This window comes from Cydia splendana, chromosome 2 (genome assembly GCF_910591565.1).
Source record: "Cydia splendana chromosome 2, ilCydSple1.2, whole genome shotgun sequence".
NCBI lineage: Eukaryota > Metazoa > Arthropoda > Insecta > Lepidoptera > Tortricidae > Cydia > Cydia splendana.
This window is the reverse complement of record NC_085961.1, coordinates 13353851-13379963: the sequence shown is the minus strand read 5'-3', so window position 1 is coordinate 13379963 and position 26113 is coordinate 13353851. Positions and strand designations below refer to the sequence as shown.

The following is a 26113-nucleotide window of genomic DNA, read 5'->3' as shown; positions in this document are numbered from 1 at the left end:
TCTCTAAAACTAGATTTTTTGGAATACGTGTATAGAAGACTATTTATTCTCTACATCGATACTAAAAGAACTTAATCAAACTGCCTAAAAGTTAGATTTTTTTGACTCTAAAGTAAGGTCTCGCCGAGGTAAGAAATGATTTGAAATGAAGCCTGTCTGAACTTTGTTCTAGCGGTAAATGTTTTGACATTAACTAAGTAAAAGTTAGTAGCCTGGTAATATAGTATCTGTAGTACCTAAATAATATCACTAATTTTCTCTATAATAAAGCATTTTTTAGCAAAAAACTAATAACAAGCAATTTTACGCGATAAAGGGGACAGTGGACACGCATATGGGGTGAGTAGTTACGCCATAGGGGGTGATTAGATACAACAAAGGGGTGTAAAGACACGCCTTGGGGGTTAAGACACGAAAAAATAATTTTGTGTCAAATAGCTGTTTAACAGATATATATATCATTTGCCAATAGAGTATCAACATAATAATGACCAAATTCGATGCCTATGACAACTAAAACTTAATATTTCTATTCACCCCTTTCTTGTCTCTATCGACCCCTTTTTTAAATATATGGAGAAAACAGGTAGTTTTCTTTGATTTTCTCTGAATTGAGTAGGTAACAAATTATTTCACAAATGCTAAATTGAAGAACTAACCAAGACTCAAAAAATTATATCAAAATTTTTACTTTTATTTTTGGATTATCGGCGAAAATCGTCCTTGAAGTTCTAAATCGTGTCTTTTCACCCCGTTTTACGGTATTATGTTGCTCGTTATATGTGGCTGCGCCACCCACGTAGCGGGCGCCTGCCCATATCATATGGTTTTTGGTTTGGAGTAGGCACTTTTTAGTTTTTTTGTTTGGCAGTGTGTTTTGTGTTAAGGGAAGTAATTTTACAAATAAAAGTCCAGAGAATTTGAGATAGGTGTTTATTTAAAAATTCAGTCTAGATTTTTTATAAAAATCAAATAATGACCATTAAATACATATAAGGCGCCAATGAAATCATCTCTATGAAACAATTTAATTGCACCATCTATTTCAAGATCATTATTTAGTGCATCAAAACGCAAACGTAACCTTAGAACTTAATATGTATACATGTTTACAGGGTCAAGTTACAATAAAAACACGATTTAGAACTTTTTTTAGTTTTATTTGAGATCTGTACATTTTTCTGCTCTGCAGGTCTGGACATCAGCGTCAAAGGCCGACAAATAGCATTCTGTCCCTGTCGCACTAGCTGTGTGACAGGGACAGATGTTGTATACCGGCCCCAAACACTAAAGCACGGAACCAGTAGGCACTTTCAAAATAACAACAATATAGTTGAACATAATGGTTTATTGAACAGCGGTTACATGTGGAAGCAACTATGTATTACATCTGTTGGCCTAATGCAACACTAACTTTGTGTTGACATGTCCTTTGTCTGTCTTCTCACATCAAGATATATGTTAAACTTACATTAAAAACTTGCATTCATTCTTGCATTAATAGCTTAATACAACAAAATTAAATGTCTTAAAATCTAACATGGTGACATTAAATTATAGTCCAATAGTCCCTGCATACCAAATTATAAAAAAATAGCTAATTGCACGTTTTGTTGATAGTTAATTTAACTACTACTTCTAAATATTTTGAATGAGGTATCATAATCCTCTGGACAAATAATGAAATCAATAAAACTCTATGTAACGTTTTACCAAATTAATGATAGTATTAACACAGTCACACAAATTGCAGTAGTCATTTCAACGAAAACAAGAGTGGAGAGCTTATTCAAAATCCACAGCAGTCGTGCTAAAGTGATTACGTAATTACTGTAAAATACAGAATGAATATTGTTCTTCCTACATTCACTAACTTTTAGTAATTTTGTCCAGAAACAGAGACACGTTGTAAACTTTAGTATAAATGCAACTTTCATTAAGATGAAATGATGGTATCGAAAATAGAAGTTATAATTTGTATTGTTGCTACCCTTTATAGCAAAATATATAACTAGGCATAGCAACTATTCACAAGTGTCATGATTATTATACAATTAATGTTGCAAATACAAACACAATACTCACTATTTGTATGAAATGTTAACCATTTATTGTTAGTATTTGTGTAAAACTAGATACAACAAATTATTGTATGAACTATAAACTAAGAGACAATTTTGCATTAGTAATAGTCATCTAAAAAAATGTATTTACTTGTTATTTTTATATTCGGACTGAGCAGGCAAAACATTTGTTAAATAAAAATAGCCATGCCCTTTAATATATTGATAAGAAAATAACAGACTGTAACTAATATAAATTTAGCATTAATTTTGAGACCGAATACAATTAACTTTATTGGGGTGCAGATTTAACATAGATTCGCTCAATCTTATGAAAAAATAAACTCGTATTCTATACATACCTATAACTTTTTTAACAAAGAAACTGAAATATTTGCTTACTGTACCGATGTTGTACAAATAATGGTATATGTGTATACCTTGGTTACATCTAATTTGCGATTGACACATGAGTCTGGTAAGTCTGTCAGAAAAGAAATACTATTTTCATATTAGAAGCCTCATACTATTAGATAATGGGTTTAAAAATATCGACGGCAGGAAAATTTATGGATAATAAAAACACATGTCAATCATAAAGTAGAGGTAATTTATCTACATTAAGATATGTCAATACAATAGGAGATGGCTTCATAAAATATGCAACATATACCTACATTTTTTTTTCATGCTTTGAGTTAGACAACACACATGGTTTTTAACATTGTATAGTCACATGATAGGTACAATTAAGCTATCACTAAAGACTTCATAATCAGGTCAGGCCTAAGCTATAATTCGTATTTTGTTTTATTCTCACACTTAAAATGCAAAATATTGAAGTTTTGTAGTAATTTAGTGTTTTGTGTGCCATAATTTTCACAAAGACAAAAAAATGCGATAATATTACAATTAACAAGGAACTAATACAAAATGTAAATAATGTTTCATCAAGCTAAACCCAAAAGAAGCTTATTAGAATTAGATTGCCGTGAGGCCTAAATTTCACAAAATTTGCCTGTTGAGCGTTGTGTTATACGTATATCAATGTTTTAACCATTCATTCTATTATAATGACAGTTGTTTTCTAATAAAAAATGACATACAATTTTATAATATGACCATGTAATTAATTTCAGTACTCATACATTTCAAAGATTTGATTCCAAGTCAGTCAATGGGTTTAGTAAAAGCAGACGTAAATAATAATTTACTTAAAAATAAAAATTTTACTAGGTGTATACATTATTTCAAGGTTTTTTACTATATTTATTTTATTTTATAGCACATCTCACTGCAGTGTAAAAGTGTTACGTATATTTGAAAAATTATCTGAAGAAAAAAAAGAACCTACGGCATACTATCTCAAAAACATCTAGGTGACATTTAGAGAGGTACAACTGATTGAAATAAATCTGCCTCTAAATAGTTTTTAATAAATGAGTAAAATAATTTTACATTATACAATGAAACTTTGCACTTAAATGAAAAAGAAAAAGCATATAACGTATTGAAATAAAGTAAGTAGTGTGACTAAAGTAAGGTGACGGTAAGGCGGCTGGCGGCCACCATTTTGTTGTTGAACTTCTTGCGGAAGGCGCCGGCCGCCACGGTGCTCTTGAACGTGATCTTGGCGCTGCGATCTTCCTTGTCCAAAATTAAGCTCTGGAACATTTAACCCAGGATTTCGTAGTGCTTCTTTCTCGTAACTTATTATTAATATAAAAATGACTTACATCTGACTATACATTAGAGGCAAATTAAGAAAAATGTTAGGTAGCTTAAATAAGTACAATAATATACAGTTAGGTAATACTAGAATATAACAACAAGTAGCCAGCATAATGTTGTTAAACGTTGAATGGCCAATGACAGTGTAACATTAGCTAATTTGAACCAGTTACAATTATAGTAGGTAATTGTGAGGACATTCGAAATAGCACATAAGTATATTAACTTATTTGAGATCGTCATAGGTACATACATTGAATGATGAACATTATTAAATCATATTTACATCCTTTTTTAAAACATTTTTATGGTTGTAGTGCGATCTGTTTCTTTTAAGCACTTAACACTTTTCCTATTTCCAGCATGCAATCTCAACATGAACTTATAACTATAATATCAAAATCGATTGCACTCGAGAGTTGATTACAATTATGCTGATGCTCTGGTTAAGTATTATCACGTTGAAATTGTATAGTACAAAATGATTTTCAGTAAGGCATGCATTTATTATGACCACAATAATTCGCTTAGGTAATGTGACAAGAAAAAGTTTAAAAAAATCGGTTTACCGATTTGAAAATACACTTACAAACGTCTGTCATAGTCTGTGTGGAAAGAGAAGAGTCGTAGAATGTATTGGATCCCATACATTTCACGACTCATCTCTTTCCGCACAGACTCTATCAATATCACAATTGCAAATTGCTGCAGGCAATTAACTTTGTACAGTTTACTCTTTTAGTCTTTGTAAAGACAACGAGAAAGTAAAAATAAAGAACATCCAATGTAGCCTCAGACATACTCATTTTGATTTTAGATCTAGTTAATGTACAAATTAAAGTAGGTAGTTAATCTATTTTTTTCATTTTCTATTATGGCTTCCATTATCGGTACTTGATAAGTACCACATGCCATTAAATGGACGTAATTACGTTTGCAATTGACATAAATTAATTTATGTCAATTGCAGTAAATGTCTAATAAAAAGTTAATTTCGCCTAAATATAAATACAAAAAAATATTACATATTTTTTTCGTAGCACTTACTCTTCATATTATTGCATAATACACATGTACCCAAGTTACACTGAAAGTTTTTAGAATGGCCCGATAATGCCATTTTAATTTTTGAAAACGTGCAACTGTGCTTATTATTTGAGGTACATTCTTCGGCTGTCATTTGTTTTTTAAGATAAAATTAGAAGATTTTTTTCGACGATTGGAAGAAGAAAGTTAGAATAGTCTTCTGTCATCTTCCTCGCGTTATCCCGGTATTTTGCAACGGCCCATGGGAGCCTGAGGTCCGCTTGACAACTAATCCCATGATTTGTTGTAGGCACTAGTTTTTACGAAAGTGACTGCTATCTGACCTTCCAACCCAAAGGGGAAACTAGGTCTTATTGGGATTAGTCCGGTTTCCTTACGATGTTTTCCTTCACCGAAAAGCGACTGGCAAATATCAAATGATATTTCGTACGTAAGTTCTTAAAAACTCATTGGTACGAGCCGGGGTTTGAACCTGCGACCTCCGGATTGAAAGTCGCACACTCTTACCGCTAGGCCACCAGCGCTTCTTAGAATAATCTTCTGTATTTTTTTAAAGAATTTTCTGTATTTTTTATTTGATAGTTAGAATCACACTACTACAATACCAAATCGTCATACTAAAAGTTCGTTAGTAAGATTGAGCCGGATGTGCTATTCAGATTCTATGTTAAAAACATGTATACCTACGCGATGTGTCAACTTGTGTCGGATTGAATAAGTATCATAAGATTCATAAGATATAAAAACTTTCAGTGTTACCCAATACTCAAAGATATTCAAGATCATTTATATCTGAACAATAATGGATCCAATATAGCTGAACAGCGTACATTCTTATAGTATTTTTCGCATAGCTTGGGTACGGTGACAGCTATCATCTCAATACAATTTATTATCTTGGTAACGAAGATACGTACTGAGATGACGGCTGTCACCGTAACCAAGCTGTTTAAAAAATACTATAAGGATATGTGTACACATATGTACATATATCAATGTTTTAACGACGTTTGTTCCTATGTAAATGAACCTGACTATTAAAAATTCCTCATTATGAGAATTACATTCACAAGTTCAGAGAACAATTGCAATTCATTTACAAAATTAATAAACATGTTACTATAAAATAATATATTTATTTCTATCTGTATGTATATAGGTACCTATATACATAATGTATATATGTATATAGGTACCTATTTATCATATACAGTAATATACACAAATAAATATCACAGCTCATAATCACAGTATGTAAAACAGTCAATTTTTTTTTTGCTCAATAAAAGTAAAGTATAATAAAGTAAAACAAGCAAACCTTAAAATACCACAAGAGGTAAGTAGCTGTTGGTGCTCTAGATAAAAAACAATCCACATTTTATTCTACTACTACTCTAAATACAAACAATATTGTAGCTAAAACTTTCCCCACGAGAGCTTGTCTGTTGTGTGCGTGATTTTGCTGCTTGATTTTTATATAATACTTCTAGTATTAGTCTATTTACTATTATCTAGTATTATATATCACCATTGTTTTATTGGACGGTTTGCTGGACTATATAATATCTTCGTCAAGCATTATCATACCATGTTTCATAGGGTAACGCTAGTTTGGGTTAACTAATTTAGAAGTTTTGGCATGTGTTAAAATTGCCACGTGTTCTAGGTATTTATAAGCTCTTCAATCAAGGAATAATAGAGTTATTTTTGTATCTCGTCCATCAATTTTCATTTAATTAAAACTTCATTTTGTTTATACAAGGCCAATTAAGAAACTATTGAATATAGAAGAATGTATTGGTATGGTGCTTCGAATTATAATTATTAATTTGAGAATGAATATAGAAAAATATGGTAAAGGTCATGTAACAAACACTAAACTTACACATTATCGGAATCCCTTCAGTTGTGAAAAAGCTGTTATGTTATTGGTTGGAGTTGGTAAAATCTCAAAAGAAAACAAGGTGCAAATGACTAGAGTATGACTAGTATTAAATACTTATTATACTCTCTTAAGAGGTTAATGGATAGTTAAGTTACATAAATAACAAATATCCTATTGCGCAACCTGTGCGAAAAACTGGATATAAGCAATTATTTCATATTACGGGTTATTCTACCTACAACACCAACAGCACTTGATATATCGCCGGGAGAGTTCTTAGCGACATTTATGACAGTTGCACACCACACCTAATCAATGTGATAACAAAGTCTATCATGCCCGTTTCTTCATTTTAAGTCATGTCATGTTATATAAGAAAATTGATAACCGACCGATGGCGTGAAGTCGATATCCAAGAATGGTAACTTGTGAATGTGAACAACTAGCGCGGGCTGAAGCTGACACAGAGAACGCTTTGGAGAAGTTTTTCTTTGCCATGCAATTTGATGTTTAATTGGCGTTGGGCAAGGTCTTACGTAGAACAGTGCCATTTGCGTAGAGCTCTGCGTTATCAATCTCTTTTCAAACATTTTTTTATTTCTGGAACTACTGTTTTCGAAACTGGAGGTGCTTGAGGTTTCGACTGGATATTAAATAAAAATGTAAAATTCACGCCATCATGGAAAATGGTCAGTTTTTACATTATGCGCTCCCAAATGGCATAAACGACTCCCGAAATTTACAATGGGAATTATTATTGGAATTTGCATGCATAAGAGTTCCACAAAATTCCAAGTTTGTACAAAGTAATCGCAGCATTTACTTCTGAATGCATGATAACACGTTTGTAATAGGGGTGTAAATAAAGTTCTTGCAGAGCCAATATGTTATCTGGTGAAATCCATTCATTTTGCATCTAAACCAATACAGAACTCAACTGCCATAACTGCCACAAGTCTACACCAAGTCGATATCTGTATATAAGTATTACCTGCACGTCACTCCCCGCTAACGTTTTCAACCTGGTGTCGGTGATCCCGTGCGGGAGGTTGGTGACGCTGGCGACGAGGCCGCTGTCCTCGTCGAGCAGGCGGTCGTCGTCGGAGCCGCTCTCGTACTCGATCTCGGGCTCGTCGCGCTTGATGACGATGCGCGGCTTGTCCGTGCCGATGGCGGTGCGCACGGCGCGGCTGAAGATGCCCGGGTTGGGCTTGCTAGGGTCGTTTACCTCGATGCGCGAGAACACGGATTTCTCTTTAGTCTGAGTGACTTTGCGCTGTAGGACGACGCGGCGCGTGAAAGCCTTGGATTTGTCCTCCTCTTTCTCTTTTTCAAGCTGTAAAATAGGGTATTATACTGTATTTAAAATAAATTATTTTACACCATGCATGAATTAAAGCACCAGATAATTATTACAAAAACACAGATAGGAGTTATTTTTAAACACTAGTTCTATTTAATAAATCGGATAGAAATATAAAAAGTAGGTGAGTTGACCGTGACGTCACGATGTAATGTTTCATATAAATTCCATATTAGCAAATCGTTTTGACAGTTCCAAAAAAGTAACTGATTTGACTAGTAGGAAAATACCCTATTGATAATTAAGGTTACATATGGCAGCTCTGTAGAAGATGTCTTATTATTATAGAGAATAAACTGAACTGGATAGTAACTTACCTCTTTGTTTTCAAATATTATTCTCTGTCGAGATTTGTTTGTAATCTGTTCCGTCGTTTGTTTTGGCTGAAAAATAAAACACAGTTTATAATATTAACCGAATTTGGAAAGCTATTTAATCACCTTTTATATTTCATTGTTCGTTCATTTATTATTACTATGCGAGATTTACCTTAACAACTTTTTTCTGAGGAGTCTCAGTATCGATTTTGGTAGAGCTTGTCACAGTCGGTTTCTTAGCTGGAGGAGATTTTTCTGCAAAATTTTAAATTTGGTTAGAATAATGCATATTAACACGTTCGGCGGCGATACTTACGGTGATACTGCTAAATCTTAATGTTTAAACTCAATTGGCAAGTACAGCTATAGCCGTTACCGCTGCTGAACGTGTTAAGGTTTTAGTTATATAGTTTTAAAGGATAATTCTGGTGATTTTCGGCCTTACGGGTTGTAGGAAGCGTAAATAATAATAGATTAATACCTATTAATCTCATTTAGTCATAATTATCATTAATAATGGCCGTGCTTTACCTTGTTTAACTATTATTACCAATTAAATGGTGCTAAAGGTCGGAGTGTCAAAGTAATCAATTTATCTAGTGTTGTTACCTCTCCTCTTCTTGGGCTTTTCATCGTCGAAGACGATCTTCTGCCGGGGCAGCCGCGGTGGCAGCTTGGAGCGCAGGTCCACCGCCGGCTTGGGAGGCGCCACCTCCGGTCTGAATCAGAATAATAACACATTACTACAATATATACTTACATACAGGCAAAATTTGCGTTTAGTAAATAAAGTTATCCAAACCTTCAACAACAGTTTTAAAAAGATGGCACGCAGGACTGCGCCGCACAAACAAACTACTGTTTTAATGTATATCCAGTAGGCTTGTGGTGGACAAAGTAATCCACGTAATAATGATTGAAAACTGGGCCATGTTGCATAACAAACTACAACTAATATTACAAGCGGAACTCCTTTTCCAATTTCACTTATTAGAAAAGGAGTTCCGCTTGTAATATTAGTTGTAGTTTATTATGCAACACGGCCCAGGTGGTAATATTTAGTGATTTGTGCTGTTTTTAATCAAAAGTGTACCTACTTATTATCGGTTTTTAACAATTTCAATTAGAAATCAACCTTATCGACAACCAGCAATGTGGTACCTTATGACTGAAAACGTCACAATTGACAATCTTGTAGGTGTTAGAGCAATTTTTTAGGAGTTTTATATTTTAAATACGCTGCCGGAACTAACTTGTTAGTTTTCTCCTTGAAGCGACCGCTGTCCTCGTCGTCGCTGAGCATGTCCTCGATGTCGCCGAGCAGGAAGGCTAGATCATCGTCCTCGCTGCAGCGCCTCTCCTTGCTCTTATGGGGCAAGGGTTTTAAAGTCATACATAATACGCTGCCGGAACTAACTTGTTAGTTTTCTCCTTGAAGCGGCCGCTGTCCTCGTCGTCGCTGAGCATGTCGTCGATGTCGCCGAGCAGGAAGGCTAGATCATCGTCCTCGCTGCAGCGCCTCTCCTTGCTCTTATCGGGCAAGGGCGGCGTCAGAGCGCGCTCGGGCGACGCGCGTGGTGGTGTCAGGTTTTCTGCAATTAACATTCATTTATAAATTGCCACTTCCAATAAATATGGAAACTTTTAAATCTTGCAATATGAGCATTTTAAATGGACGTTTCACTACGTGTTAATCTAAAACACGAATATTAGTCGGCAAGCTACGAAACAAACAAATCGTATTTCTAGTACATATTTAGGTTGCTTTTAAAACAAGTTCTTGACATATAAGTTCTAGTCATATTCGTGTATGAATTGCCCATAATATTTATTTATTTAACTGATAGCGGAGCCATATAAGGCCAGTCCAAAGATGCAGTAGGTTTTTTATGGTCGTATTGTTATAACAATAACTTACTAAACAACTAGACTTTCCCTATATCTAACTGTATCTGGGTATTTAATCACTTACCGCAAGTAGAATTGACTTCTGCCGCTTCCTCCTTCACTGGTGACCGGTCTCTCTTCACAACCTCAGGTTTTGCCTTCCTTTCCGGAGAAGACCGTGTCGTATCAGGTTTATCCAGCTCCGGGCTGGTTGTTGAAGGTTTGTCTGGAGAAGGAGCGGGTTTACTTTCTGGCGGCGGGTCAGGCTTAGGCTCTTTGGCTTCGTTGCGTTCGCGCTCTCTGAAAAATGGCCATTAGTATAGAAAATGTAATTAAACTTTCACGAATCTAATAATTGGCATTTACATGGAAAGGAACAAATACAATACGTCATGCTCCCTGGAAACCCCACTGTCTGTTTTGTGATTTATTGAAACGTAATGCTGATGTACACAATATGTACTGAATTAGTACATACTTAAAAAAAATTGTACCTCAATAGATCGAGAGTACAATTAACTCAATTCGGACTTGCTGTAGAGCATCTCCCCAGCAACCCCAAAATTTAATTAAAGAAAATCACATAAATATATACTTTTTAGCAAAAAAGACGCCTAAAAAAAATTGTACTGCAGTTTTTAACGTTGATTAGCCATGGCTAGTTAAATTACCTAATTGTCGCCAGGACGCAAGCGCCTCCAGCAGACTTCTCAAACGTACGAAACTTTGTATTTTTATACAGGTACAATGAGATACACACATTTTATTTATGTTATGAACTTGGTTTCTGGTGAGAGTACCAATATTTTCTTATCAACCAGCAATGGTGTAGTTGCATTGATCATAAACGTATGTACTTATTTTTAGTCGTGCCTACGTGTTTTTTATATGACGTTATTGAAGTATCTTGATAACGTTAAAACGAAGATTAGGTACTTTTATTTTTATTGCTAGGTAGGTACTTATAGGAGTTATAATTCATAAAACCATATTTTTATATCTCATTTTTAATTGTTTAACGTAAAATATCACATACGACAAGAAAACATAACAAACAAATCGATTGCAAAATTATTTTTAAGTTATCTTATTGACAAAATATCATCATCTAAACATAATATAAACCCATATAAACATTATCACCTAAACATATATAAAACTCGATTGACTTTTTGCATTTTTAATAAAATTAAATATTGATGTAAATAAGTATGTTTGATTGAAATGGTTTACCAAAATTTATTTTATGTACAGTCATCAGCAATAGTATGTTATACAACTAGGGTCGCAAAAATATATGACGCGCTCTTATTGCGCTCCAAATAAGAACGTGTCACATATTTTTGCGGCCCTAGTTGTGTAACATACTATTGCTGATGACTGTACCTTTGTCTTGAGATCATCATAGCAGTACCAGTAAGGTCCCGTTTTACAATGAGCTGTAAAATGACCAAGTCCTGTTGCAACTGTTGGAGGTACAAACTCAATAATTGACGCTAGGTCGTATCGTCTGTTGCTTTGCAGAACTAATGTTTTTGGCACTTCTTTTATAGTTACTGACTACAGTCACGACGACTTCAAATATAATATGATCCGATAAATTATAGGTCATTGTAACTGCGCCAAAAGATTGTTCGTTATTACACTTTGTATATTCATTGCTCAACATAGAGTTGGGTAGTTTTAGTTTTACGTTAAAAAATTAAAAATGAGATAAAAAATATGGTTTTATGAATTATAACTCCTATAAGTACCTACCTAGCAATAAAAATAAAAGTACCTAATCTTCGTTTTAACGTTATCAAGATACTTCAATAATGTCATGTAAAAAACACGTAGGTACGACTAAAAATAAGTACATACGTTTATGATCAATGCAACTACACCATTGCTGGTTGACAAGAAAACATTGGAACTCTCACCAGAAACCAAGTTCATAACATAAATGAAATGTGTGTATCTCATTGTACCTATATAAAAATACAAAGTTTCGTACGTTTGAGAAGTCGGCTGGAGGCGCTTGCGTCCTGGCGACAATTAGGTAATTTAACTAGCCATGGCTAACTCGATCAACGTTAAAAACTGCAGTACAATGATTTTTAGGCGTCTTTTTTGCTAAAAAGTAAGTATTTACGTGAATTTTCTTTAATTAAATTTTGGGGTTGCTGGGGAGATGCTCTACAGCAAGTCCGCATTGAATTAATTGTACTCTCGATCTATTGAGGTACAATTTTTTTTAAGTATGTACTAATTCAGTACATATTGTGTACATCAGCATTACGTTTCAATAAATCACAAAACTGACAGTGGGGTTTCCAGGGAGCATGACGTAATACAATTCTTACAGATTTTCCGCGTGAAACCTTTCGAGCGTTAATAAGGCATCCGATATGGGTATAACGTACGTTAATTCATGTCATGTATAATCTCCTGGTACGCCTGGGGCCTATACCACGAAACTTTACAAGTGTACAATTCGACAATATTGTTAAATTGTAAACAAAAATACGTACCACAGTCATTTTACATATGTCACATGTACAATTCTACAATTTACTAATATTTTGCATTTGAGGACCGTAACACAAAACAGAGGGTATGTCAAGATAACATACATAATTGTGACAAATGTAAAATTGTATTTATTACAATTTAGTTTTTAGACAAATATGTAATAATATAGTGACATACGTAGAATTGTATTTATTACAATTTGACAAATATGTATTAATATTCCTCACTTAGTTTATGTTGAGAGTATTTCATTTTTATCGTTAAAAATACCTTACGAGCATAAATAGTATATCTTTTTACGTTGTCATTAAAATCGGCTGAAAATGTTTATGCAAAACAAAATTACAGTTTTATGCTTTCGCTGTACGTCCTATGACGCCTAACAACTAATTCTTCTTCGCTACTACTATCACTGGTACTGAAAATTTTAACGAAACAAAAAGTACTGCGGTAGAATGGATCTACAATCATTGTATTATGCTCTTGCAGCTCTTCACACACGCCGAGAGAATTGTCAACTTTTATTTACATTTCCACATATATGTATGGTTCTTCTACAATTAGTTGTAACACAAATCTTTTACGTACAATTGTCAATTACAAAGTTGTCAAATTTTCCGGAAAATTGCTTGTAAATTGTAATATTTGGTGATACGCGTAATTGTAGATTAGTCGCGACAATTTACATATTTGTATAAATTTTCCATTACAATTTTGTCATTTGTAAATATTGTGATATGCCTAGTTGTACTAAAGACATATTTGTAACTTGTCACTTGTAAATTGTAATTGTAAGTTTCGTGGTATAGGCCCCTGGATGCAAATAGCTAATTTGCTCAAGCGGCATATAAATGAGAAAAACAAATGTATGAAGCTTGCAGCGTCAAGGGAAATGGTTTGAAACGTTTTAAATGGGATCTTCGGGTTAAGGCTTCGAGCAACACTGAAGGGAGGCGGCATTCGCACTATTTACCCTCTGCCGAGGTACAAGATTAGCGCGTCAATCTAATCTAGCGCGGGTAATAAAACTAGTTGCACTTGGATTTTTCACTAGACCGAGTCCAGACGCGCGCGTGAACACTGCTGCACAAAAATGCCTGTTTGCTCGGTTTTTTGTTATAAAAAGAGGTCGGGGACATCAAATTTACAAAAAGAAAGTGTTACATTTCACATGTAATATTGTTTTTTACATATTATACGTTTAATTACATTCAAACACTATTATTATATTTTAGTCTCATGTAATTGTTGGATTTATCGATTTTGCTCGCTCAGTACAAATTGCGGATCGGTCGAGCGACAAATCCGACTTCTCATCTCTCAGAATGCAATAACATACTTCAACGAAAATTTGTTAGTGTGCGTGTTGTGACACTTGTCACTCGTCCGTACACAAAAAGAGATCGAGGTTTGCAAGATTTGTCTTTGACGTGTGTCATTTTCTATGTATTTGTGTCGTCATTACAGATTGGATTTTGTATGGAAGTGTGTGAGAAGTGCGACTGTGTGCACCTTTCCCCCCGCGAAAAATGGCAGAAAAATTTGTACGGTGAGATATCGCTTGGGCCCCTCCCTTCCGATGTGTCGGAAGCCGGTGTTGCTCGAAGGGTTAAGGACATAAGTGTACGTACTTGTCCTGCAGTTGCTTGTGCAGCTGCACGGCGTTCTTCCTGCGGCGCACCTCCTTGGCGCGCAGCACGCGCTCGCGCAGGCTCTCCTGCTCGCGCACGCGCCGCCGGTACTCGCTCTCCTGAATAACAATGGCGTATTAGGCTAGGGCTTAAGGGGTCATCCATAAATTACGTTACACGAATATCATGTTTTGTTGAACCCTTTGGCTATTTTGTTTTCAACGAAATCAGGAATTCCTTATTTTAATAAAAGCAATATTAGAAATTTTGTGACACGAAACCGATTAGGTATAAAAATGTAACGAAGAAAAGGGATTCATCATTGCAAAAACTTATCTAACTGTACAGTGAATACAAAAAAAAAAATCTAAAAAAAAAAGTTAAAGTGACGTCACAAATGAAATTGAAGACCTGTGAAGTATTTTCCTCACTTATAATTATAAATTCCATTTTTTAAAGGGTGTTTTACTTCTTTGATGTAGTTCTCATTTATTTGCTTAGCTTGTGAATGTCTAGACCGTTACTAGGCTACTATCAAAATGTTAGGGGCCTAAGGTCGAGCACTGCTGAGGTACGTCTACAGATTTTAAGTAAAAATTATGACATAGTGATACTTACTGAAACCTGGCTGAATGATAGCATTTTTGATTGTGAATTATTTGATAATCGATATGCGGTTTATAGGCGAGATCGCGAGACCTCTAATTTAAACAACTCAAAAAAATTGGGCGGTGGTGTTCTTATTGCTGTTAATAATAAACATGTGTCGAGAAGGGAGCAAGGGTGGGAAAGTGAGTGTGAGGACTTGTGGGTCACATTAGACATAAGGTGTGGCGAGCAGGTAGACAAGTTAAGGTTATGCGCAGTTTATTTGCCTCCTCCGATCTCGAAAAAAACGTTGGATGAATTTGTTGATAAAGCAAATAATGTTCTAGAGATTCCATGTAAATATACTATAGTAGTGGGGGACTTTAACCTCAGCGGTATAACGTGGACTGCCGATGCTTCGTATACTATGCCTACTCAATATAATAACTGCTTGCTTAAAAGTACTTTGGTTGATTTTATGTTGTTAAATGATTTCAAGCAATTCAATGCGGTGACTAACTCGAGAGGCCGTATTTTGGATTTGGCACTGTGTAATGAGGAAATTCTAAGAGTTTCAGAAAGCTTGTCTCCGATTAAACACACAGATGTTTTTCACCCGCCGTTGGACTTAGTAATTGAATTACCTGGTAAAATAGTGCCTAGGATAAATAAATCTAGTTCCAATTTTAATTTTTATAAAGCTGACTATGACATTATTGTAAGAGAGTTAAATAAAATTTCATGGCGTGACGTACTAGACAAATATAGCGATATAGATGAAATGGTAGAAAGGTTCTATGAGATTTTGCGTGACATAATCAAAAGAAATGTGCCCATGACTAAACACAATTGCAACCGTGCCTTTCCGGTATGGTACTCAACTCATCTAATATATCTTTTAAATAGAAAACACAAATATCACGTTAGATTTAAAAAGTACCAAAATCCACTAGATAAGCTAGAGTTTGATTACCTGAGGGTTGACTGTGAAAAGATTATGAAAACATGTTACAATAGTTACATACATTCTATAGAATCACAGATTAAAAAAAAATCCTAAGTATTTCTGGACCCATATTAAGAACATACGTAAAAATAGTTCAAATTATCCTCCAGTCATGTTGTATGAGGATAAACAAGCTAGTAATTCTAGTGAGATTGGTAACTTATTTGCAGAGCATTTTAGTTCAGTGTATGATGACAGCGATACGAATAATAGTGTATATCAACCAAATTGGAGTAGCGGGGAACTAGCTGTAATACGGACGGGAGATGTATCTGGTGTATTAGCTTTCACACAGTTTGAGGTTGAATTACAATTGCGAAGGTTAAATGCTACGAAGGGTAAAGGCCCAGATGATATTCCCCCCGTATTTCTAAAAAACTGCGCGAAGTCACTTTCCATGCCACTTATGATTATATATAATGCATCTCTAAAGTCAGGGTTATTCCCATCAGCGTGGAAACGAGCCAGAGTTATTCCGGTATTTAAAAGCGGCCGTCGGGAATTAGTTGCAAATTATAGACCCGTTTCCATATTGTCTTCGGTGGTCAAAGTGTTCGAGAGGCTGGTGTATGCTGCACTATTTGATCAGGTTAAAGGCGGGCTCTCTCCATATCAACATGGGTTTATGCCCAAGCGATCGACTTGTACAAATCTTTTTAGCTACGTCACTGACCTTACAGAAGCTGTCGATGGTGGTCATCAGGTAGACGCGGTTTACACTGACTTTTCGAAGGCTTTTGATAAGGTTAATCACAAAATCTTAATTAATAAATTGCACAATTTCGGCATTACAGGTAGGTTACTTAATTGGTGCCAGTCTTACCTTCAGGGCAGACCTTCAACTGTGGTAATTGAAGGCACTCAGTCTGACTGCTACACGGCACTCTCCGGTGTACCGCAGGGGTCTAATTTGGGGCCATTATTTTTTAACATATTTATTAACGACATTACCTATGAGTTCAATAATTCGGCTGTATCGCTGTTTGCGGATGATCTAAAATTGGTACGGGTAATAAAAAATCCGTCGGACGTCCATCTGTTACAAGAGGACGTGGACGTATTAGTAAAGTGGTGTAGGACTAACAAAATGGTTCTGAACCCTAGTAAATGTTACCACATAAAATTTAATCGGAAACAAAATCCTATACCATCAAAATACTTCATTCTCAACAAGGCTTTGCAGGAAGTCAATGAAATAAGAGACTTGGGTGTCACAATGGACAGCAAATTACGTTTTGTGAGTCATGTAGATAAAACAATAAATGCTGCCTTTAAATCTCTAGGGTTTGTGTTAAGATGTGCTAGGGAGTTTAAAGAATGTTCAACAATGGTGACCCTCTTTAACTGTTTTGTAAGAAGTAAACTAGAGTACTGTAGCATTATCTGGAATCCTAGTTACAAAGTACATATTGAAAGGATTGAACGACTGCAAAAACGATTTACTAGACATCTTGCGTATCGCTTTGGAACAGGCCGCCAAGGATATAATACAAGACTTAAACAATTTAAATTAATATCTCTTAGTAGTAGGCGTAGTACGCTGGACCTGATGTTCATGCATAAGCTTCTAAACGACAAGATTGATTGTATGCATATGGTTAGTCAGATAGGGCTAAAAGTGCCGTCTCGTTTGCCACGTTATCCTTGTGCCTTACTCTATGTGCGTCGTAGTCGAACTAACCTATTAGCTCACTCCCCTCTGCCTCGCCTGGCTCGCCTATACAACAAGCATGCTAACATTGTCCCCTCACTGGATGTGTTTCACGACAGTGAAGCCTCATTTAAAAATAAATTATTATCTGCTGGCAACCTCAGCTAGCTCGTCTAACTCACCTTAGTTACGTTGTGTGGAAAAATTATTGTTAATATTGAGTTGTTAATTAGTATTTTATAGTGACTTATTCTAATTATTGTAACTTATACTTACTTAGTTTTTTCTTGAGTGTTAACTTGAATGTGTAAATTATACATTATAATACTTAATGCATGCTGTGATTGCCTGTAAGTGGGGGAGCAATAATAAATGTGCCCTCTTAGTATGTTACTTATATTTAGTATGTAAATTGTATCTTCTGTTGGTGATCCTAATAAATAAACAAACAAATAAACAAACAAAGTAAGTGTAGTGCAAAATTAAGGCTAAGCGCGTATTCTGAGACGCAGGCGACGCAGTTCACGCAGCGCAGCGCAGATCAGATTTTGTAAAGTATTGAACGTCCTTTAGCTACGCAAGCTGCATCGCAAGGACGTTCTACACTTTACGAATCTGCTCTGCGTGAACTGCGTCGCCTGCGTCTCGCCTAATGTGTGCGTACCTCGTCAGGCGGGCGGCGCGGCTCGGCGCGGTCGGCGCGGTCGGCGCGGTCGGCGCGGCGGCGCTCGGGGCTGTGGCGCGGCGGCGACGGCGGCGGCGAGCGGCGCGGCGGCGTCGGGGACCGCATGCTGCAACCGATGTACGATTTTTATACCGACAGCCTACTTTTCACGCTTACCGCAAAATTTCATGAATAAGGGTATTCTTTGATGAATAAGGGTTTTGTGTTTGTCCTATACATTACATTTGCTTAGGTATTTAACACATTCGTTGCCACCCAGCCAAACAAGACGTCCGCGCCAGCCAGGCCACAACAATTTCGTCATACTTAGGGCATACTAAAAATTCCAGGTCACTTCGAAAAAATAAGTCATCTCATATATCAGAATCCAGAAACATTCAGTATGGCCCAAGTATAAAGCAGTAGTACCACGATCCAGACTATCGGGTCGTCCGGCCAGGGAACGAAATCATAAAACACCCGATAGTCGGGTTTTCGGCACTGAATGTGTTAATAAAGTTTTTCTACTCGTCGACTATAATTCTTGAATTAAGATTTCTTATACCAAACTGCAATTGGGGATTTTTAATGTGTTGGCTCCCAACTCAACTATAATATTCATTTCGATACAGTTTAGTCAACTATAATGAAATTGACCAATCACAGCTCGCCGCGGCCCGCGATCAAGAGGACGAAACAAAACCATAGCTCAAATTCATTATTTATTTTAGGTTATATAGTAGAAACAATTGGTTCATAAGTCAGAAACCCGCATATGACACCCTTAATATAGCAACATCCATTGACTACGAAAACCACTTAGCGTTGCTTGTTAGTCTCCATTGGCTACGGTGGCCAAAATCAAGAAAAAACAGTCTAAAAATTGAATTTAGCGAGGAGCAAGTACCAGGGCCTCATGAGTTACGAGAAGGTGTCGTTGACCAACCCGCCGTGGGGCGCGGGGCGCGGCAGCCGGATCGCGTACCAGCATGAAGGACATGAAGGTATCGCGGCTGTTCGCGTATCTTAGCTGTATACTTTTGGTTTTTTTTATCTAAATGATTCTACTAATTTAGTATTATTTTTGTTGACGCGTAGAAAAAGTATTGTATACAATAGTGATATAATCAAGCTTTTCAATCTCGTACCTTACGTAGACAACTCAGCAAGCTTCGTTGTCTAAACACGGTACTCGACTGAAAAGCTCTCTATTATATCACGATTGTATAAAATACTATTTATACCGCGATGGCCATTTTATTTTAAAAACCAGACTAATGAAAAAACTAATGGGGGACCCCTCTAGTATATGGTAGTGTACCGGCGGCGCAGGCCCTGCCGGTTGGCGTTGATGAACTCCTCCTGGCGCCGCAGCAGGTCGTCGTCGCCGCGCCACGAGGTCGCTTCCGGAGCCAGCTCGTTCTCGATCTCTATTGTCGTGTTCTCTATATATCTGCAAAATTACATCAAGTTATAACAATCAACAAGGTTTAGTCTCCCTTCTCTTTTGGGTTCGAAAATCAAATATTAGATATAATATATGTTAGAGGCTATTCAAAAATAGAGTAAGCCCGTCAGCCCAGCTCACCTGACGAACAGGTAGAAATGCTCAGGCTTGGAGGGGTGATGAATCTAAGGGTGGTATTCCACTTATCCAATTTCTTTGTCCAATGTGTACTCATCTCACATTTTGCTATAATGAGAGAGTGAGACGCACTGACATTGGACAGGTAGAATACCACCCTAATAAAACCTCAGGAGTAAGACCTTAACAGTCTGTGTCTAACAAAAGTGACTTAAAAGTGTATCAATCATTCTTATTTTCTGTATTATGCACCATGGTGCTACTAATACTACCAAAATAGCTAGTGCTCATAGATTGAAAAGTGTGCTGTATACAATTAGAAATAAACGATAAATAATAGTATTTTACAACGAAGTTTCTTTTGTACAATAAGAGCTCAGCCCTCCTATTACGAATTAGTACGATTACCGTTCTTAAGGAAGACTGCTAATCAGTTGTTACCTTTGAGGAGATCGCCTTGGGAACTTCCTACTGGCGGCCCGCGCCAGCGCGTTTCTCTGTTCCGCGATGAACCGCTCCGCGGCGTCGTCGATATCCTTGATGGGACCTGGGTAAGAAATACACGCTATTAATCTAACTAAACAATCGAAGATGATGGATCAAAAGTAGAATATGACTAAGTGCCAGTTGCACCATCCGTACTTGACAGACTGATCATCGTCATCCGGCGCGCCGCGGCGGTTTACTATGTAACTTTCCATACAATAAAATTTAGCGAACTCTTTAACGATGACAAACAATTTGGTGGAACCGAGTCAACTAAAGCCTAAGTCATCAAAAATAAAAACACACTTCAAGCAAACATTCGAATAAAACATCCTTCACTGAAAATCAAATAATTTATAATTATTGCATAATGTTTGTATCATCACGATTGTTACGCCATTTAGGCTCCTAGCTAAATGTTCAATACTTACGCTATAGAATTTCCAATTTAGCAAGAACCCTAAATGGCATAACAATCCCGCGTGGTGAGTGTACTATAAATTAACTACTATCAAGAAAGTAGTGCATTCGGAAGTTAAGAAGGGAAAAATAAGATGAATAATTTGACTTGGTAGCACAGAGAACACAAGCATGCATTGTTTAAAAAAAAAAGTGATAGGACATGTGATAATGAATATGTTTCTACTTTGTACATCCGTGTTTTTTTATGGGGAAGGCTACTGTAAATTAGATTGTCTATCTATGGCACTGTCATTGAATTAAATAAAAAGGAACTACGAAGTTTGGAGCGCCTTCTACAATCAGCTTTTAACGGCCTTCCCCATTAATAATATAATATATGTATGCAGTATGCATAGCTGTTGTATACATAAATTAAACAAGCGACACTAGAAGGCATATCCAAATTTATATAAGTACACAGCATGCACTATTCAATTAGTTACCGAATTTGTTTTCCAGCGTAGGGCTCAAGGGTGGCGACTTTTGAATGCGCGTGGGAATGTACGTGGGCAGCGCCAACCCTGCCCGCATCGTGGCTGGTTACAACAAACACCACATGAGCAACTCGCAATAATGTCTCAATATGGCGGCTTTATTTATGTTTCATACATGATGGGATGACCAAGTTTAAACCAGGACCTAATTAGTAATGTTAAATTCCAAAATAGAGTCAAAGAGAAACCAGTAAAAACCTTACCTTCAACGGGCGGTTGAAAATTTCCTTTAAAATGCGGGTTGATAAGAACTTTCTTCCCAGCCAATGCTCCAGGCAAGGTAGGCGGCAGTTGAACTGGTAACATCCTCACTTCGGGCTCTCTTCCTGGCGGTTTCGGCCCAAATTCATCAAGCTTCGGTATGTTAGCGGGCAGTGGCAAGCCTGGCAGTGGTTGCCTAATCGTTATCTGAGGCATGTGTTGGCTGTTAGGAACGACTTCTCTGACTGGGGGACCAAATGGTCTCGGATTGAATTGAGGTCTCTGGAAGAATCTAGGCTCAAAGTTAGGCCTCATCGGACCGAAGTTTGGACGCGGCTCTTCCATGTTTGGTCTGAATGGGAATCTTTGGAAGTTCTGGAATGGAGGCCGATTTTCCATGGGCCTAAAAGGTTCTTGGATTATTGGTCTTTCTGGGGAGATTTCTGGTCCCATAGGGGGCATGGGTTCTGATCGCATTTCCGGTCTAGGTTGAGGTCTATTGTCGGGCCGAATATCTGGGCGGATTTGCTCATGTCGGACAGGTGGTCGGATTTGGTCTGGTCGAATATCTGGCCGTATTTGTTCTGGCCTTGGTTCCGGTCTGATTTGAGGGGGAGTTGGTCGCACTTGGGGCGGAGGGAATGAGGGACGTTGTTGAAGGAAATTGCCCTGAAACAATACACAATGTTTTCAATATTATTATCATAAAATAATAATAAGTGTGCACTATAAAATATTTATTCGTTTTTTACATATACTGAATTTTGGAATTCAGCAAGCTACAATGCAACTCCTTGAATGTAGGATAGTGTAGTGTATAAGAGCTAATTTTGAATCTTAAAGGCTCGAGGTTGCGGGGCTCTTTAGAACTTGCAAAAAGGTCACAAAAACAGTACTAAATCTAGTTTGGAGCAACCAATATGAAAACTGTAGCTGCTGTTATTTAGGAGTGGAACTTAATCTTGCTGCTTGTATGTGTAGCGGTGTCACTCACCCGGTGCACGTTGTGGCGGCGGTAGGCGTTGTTGTAGGGCTGCTGGAAGCGCGCCTGGAACTGCGCGCTGCGCCACGACGTGCGCCCGCGCCCGCCGCTGTACCCGCCGCGCGGCACGAACACTTTGTCTGCAAGGAACCACATACTCGTAGTTGCAATAGGGTATTTTCCTACTAGTCAAATCAGTTACTTTTTTAGAACTGTCAAAACGATTTGCTAATATGGAATTTATATGAAACATTACGTCGTCACGTCACGGTCAACTTCACCTACTTTTTATATTTCTATCCGATTTATTAAATAGAACTTGTGTTTAAAAATAACTCCTATCTGTGTTTTTCTAATAATTATCTCGTGCTTTATTTCATGCATGGTGTAAAATAATTTATTTTAAATACAGTATAATACCCTATTACAATAGCAAAATATCACGCCCATGAATTAATTAATTAATGAAACTATTTTACAGAAGCACATGATGTGAATGAGGAGGAATCTGAAATAAGCGGTTATGCTCTGAAAATTAAAAATTAAATATATTTTTTTGACGACCGGTCTGGCCTAGTGGGTAGTGACCCTGCCTATGAAGCCGATGGTCCCGGGTTCGAACCCTGGTAAGGGCATTTATTTGTATGATGATACAGATATTTGTTCCTGAGTCATGGTTGTTTTCTATGTATTTAAGTATTTATATATTACATATATACATCGTTGTCTGAGTACCCATAATACAAGCCTTCTTGAGCTTACCGTGGGGCTTAGTCAATTTGTGTAAAAATTTCCTATAATATTTATTTATTTATTAATTTATTATTTATTTATTTTTAATTACTCACCTAGAGAATCAGGAATATCACGAAGTTGCGGAGTTCGCTGGGCACCGGGAGGCCGCTCAGAGAGGAACCGTTCGCGGTTGTCGCCATCTAAAGAAATCAAAATAAAAAATTAAGCATGAAGAAGACTGAAGGCAACAAAATATTGCCTGCCCGTTTTACAAATAATGAATAAATAATGTTTCTCAACCTGTAAATAAAGCGTCGTGACAACAAAACAAGGTAGTGGTTTTTAGTTGAATTTTTTTTTCAGTAATGGGGGTTGTGTACATACAGCTATAGGATTCTATTCTTAATTAGTGTACAGGTTTTTAAAGGATGGACAGTGAACTTGTGATACTTTTATCTTAGTTAGCGTTTAACAAAAGTGTTACGTTTTTATAAACTGATGAGGTTTAAAATAGATTGCCCACAAATATTACAACTTCTGTCTTTCCGTGCTCCATCTCGAACTCACTGAAAACCCATTACCAAAAAAACGTTTTATTTTTTATGAATGCAATACCAAAATAACGTTTTCTGCGTGATTTTTGTATAAAACATGGCTTTACTATCAATTTAGTGCAAATTAACATTTGAAAGTAGACAGATGTGCACATATTTATGTAGTAATAGTGTGTAATTACTTAATATAACGCAATTGTTTTTTGTATGGAAAGCAAACCACCTTAAGTTTTTATTTGTCAGATCTTTTTTAGGGTTCCGTACCCAAAGGGTAAAATGGGACCCTGTTACTAAGACTCTGCTGTCCGTTCGTCCGTCCGTCTGTCACCAGGCTGTATCTCACGAACCGTGATAGCTAGACAGTTGAAATTTTCACAGATGATGTATTTCTGTTGCCGCTATAACAACAAATACTAAAAAGTACGGAACCCTCGGTGGGCGAGTCCGACTCGCACTTGTCCGGTTTTTTGTTTTTCTTTGTATAAATGCATGCTGTGTTTACCTTTAAGTGATTGTTGTACATTAGAATATCAATAAAAGTGCTTGTATGTATTCTTTCTTTCTGTAAACAGTTGTTGGTGAACCAAATAAATAATGAATTAATGTGTACAGTACTAAAATAAGTCTTCATAAGAAAGCCATAAAACTTACTTGGGACAGTAACACTCAGTTCTGATGGCACTATTTGTGGAGATTCAATAGGTGCGGCAGGCTGTAAACATAGAAAACAATAATGTTGTCAACCAGTGCAAAACATACTGCATTTGCTTTGTCAACTCTGTTCACAAATTCTTTATAATACAGTGTTCAGATAGGTACAAGGCATTTTTGAACATTTTCTGCTTGTAGGTATCAAGTAAACTGTGTAACTCTATAAATTGCTAAATTGAAATGATATTGTTGACACTACACATATAATAATGCTACATATATTATCAGGTGACAACCAAAACTCACTTATTAAAGTTATTACCATCACAAGTTCATAGCCATAGTGAACCATGTTAATAACTAGGTACCTACATAAAGTTGATTTTTGTTTATTTTTTACTAATTAGTGAGTTTTGGTTGATGATTTGGGAACCAAAAACATGTGGACTAAGGAGTTGACAATAGTATTCCTTGTGTGCTGTTTAGAAAGACCAAATTCTGATTTAATATCAAGTCAATTAACACATTCCCTGCGGTAGGGGGTTGAAAGACCTCATGTAAAGTATGGTTAATTACGAGTTACATTGCCGCAGCAAATGAATTAAACTAGGTACATAAAACTTACAATGATGCAAACATATGGGACATTTGGCAACTGAAAGGGACAACAAATGATAAAATGGCTTACAATTGCAGGTGGTACCACAGCAAGCTCTGGTTCATAGACAGGAGGCTCATAAGGGGCATAAGTGGAGCGGTCCTGGATGGGTCTGTCCGGAATGTTGGGCACCTCTACAGTTATGTTGGGAACCACACATTCTTCTGCAGGAGGTTGATATGGTTGCTGTGGATAGGAGTGATTAAACAATTAACACACCACTCCCCCGAATACAAAGGTAAGTGAGAGAGGTAATAGTGGTACCACAATTCTTTTAATTTTGTGTTTCAAAAATAGCATACCACAAATAAAATAAATTCAAAAAATACTTTTTATTAAAATTTCAATAAAAAAATATTGAAATGTTAGAGCAGGGGTTGACAAACTTTTGAGAAGAAAAGTCGAGCGCTGAAGAAATCACCAGTTCTAGGAATCTCAAATAGCCATAGAAAGTAGGTTGAAATACAAATCAAAGGATGTATCAATGACATTTCGTTAAGTTGTGAAATTCGTAACTACCAGATTTTATGATCTTGTAAAACCCTTACTTGACTGTATGGCATGCCATGTCCTGAGAATTCTGAAGAGCTAATATCACTTCCATCATTGTAGTTTGGATCTATCGACGTTGGAACGTTCTGGGGACCGCTTTCGTAGTCATCAGCTAAGAGTTGATCCTCCTCTTCATTGCCAAGGTTATAATCTGCAAGGCTATGGTCCCCTAAATCGTCAGCCAACAAGTCTTCACTGGAAACAAATAACATCTTTGAATACCAAGCACGCGTGATTACTGTGTTAGTCGAAAATCATATTCAAATGGACACTTTGTGATTTCGAAACACTTTGCTGATGAAAAGAGAATCTTAGTAAATTGTTTTCACTTATAATTATAGCCTTATAAAATAATGGTATTCTGAAAAATAAGTAAATTACTAACTTATCCGACATGTTGACACAA

The 26113-nt window shown here is 36.5% G+C and overlaps 1 protein-coding gene across 2 annotated transcripts; it reads right to left on the bottom strand.

The window, feature by feature from the left end:
* Positions 1-1333: 1333 nt before the first annotated feature.
* Positions 1334-26113, bottom strand: LOC134804370 (serine/arginine repetitive matrix protein 1-like). Of its 2 annotated transcripts, XM_063777406.1 has the most exons (19): positions 26093-26113; positions 25704-25902; positions 25186-25341; positions 24498-24558; positions 23406-23492; positions 22570-22697; positions 21578-22244; positions 21324-21416; positions 20374-20479; positions 19669-19800; positions 18348-18474; positions 14439-14557; positions 10379-10593; positions 9824-9998; positions 9016-9125; positions 8579-8661; positions 8407-8472; positions 7718-8062; positions 1334-3728 (listed from the first exon to the last, which is right to left on the bottom strand). In XM_063777406.1, the coding sequence occupies exons 1-19, from the start codon at positions 26101-26103 to the stop codon at positions 3597-3599; spliced, it is 3012 nt and encodes a 1003-aa protein (XP_063633476.1). In that variant the 5' UTR covers positions 26104-26113; the 3' UTR covers positions 1334-3596. The 2 variants fall into 2 exon arrangements, with proteins under 2 accessions (XP_063633476.1, XP_063633484.1); XM_063777414.1 differs by lacking the exon at positions 21324-21416.

Excerpts from the sequence above, each read along its gene's own strand:
- LOC134804370 (XM_063777406.1), bottom strand. Across the intron at positions 9,999-10,378 it reads AGAAGTCAATTCTACTTGCG|AAAACCTGACACCACCACGC; the intron begins GTAAGTGATTAA and ends TGTTAATTGCAG. Across the intron at positions 8,063-8,406 it reads TAATATTTGAAAACAAAGAG|CTTGAAAAAGAGAAAGAGGA; the intron begins GTAAGTTACTAT and ends CCTATTTTACAG.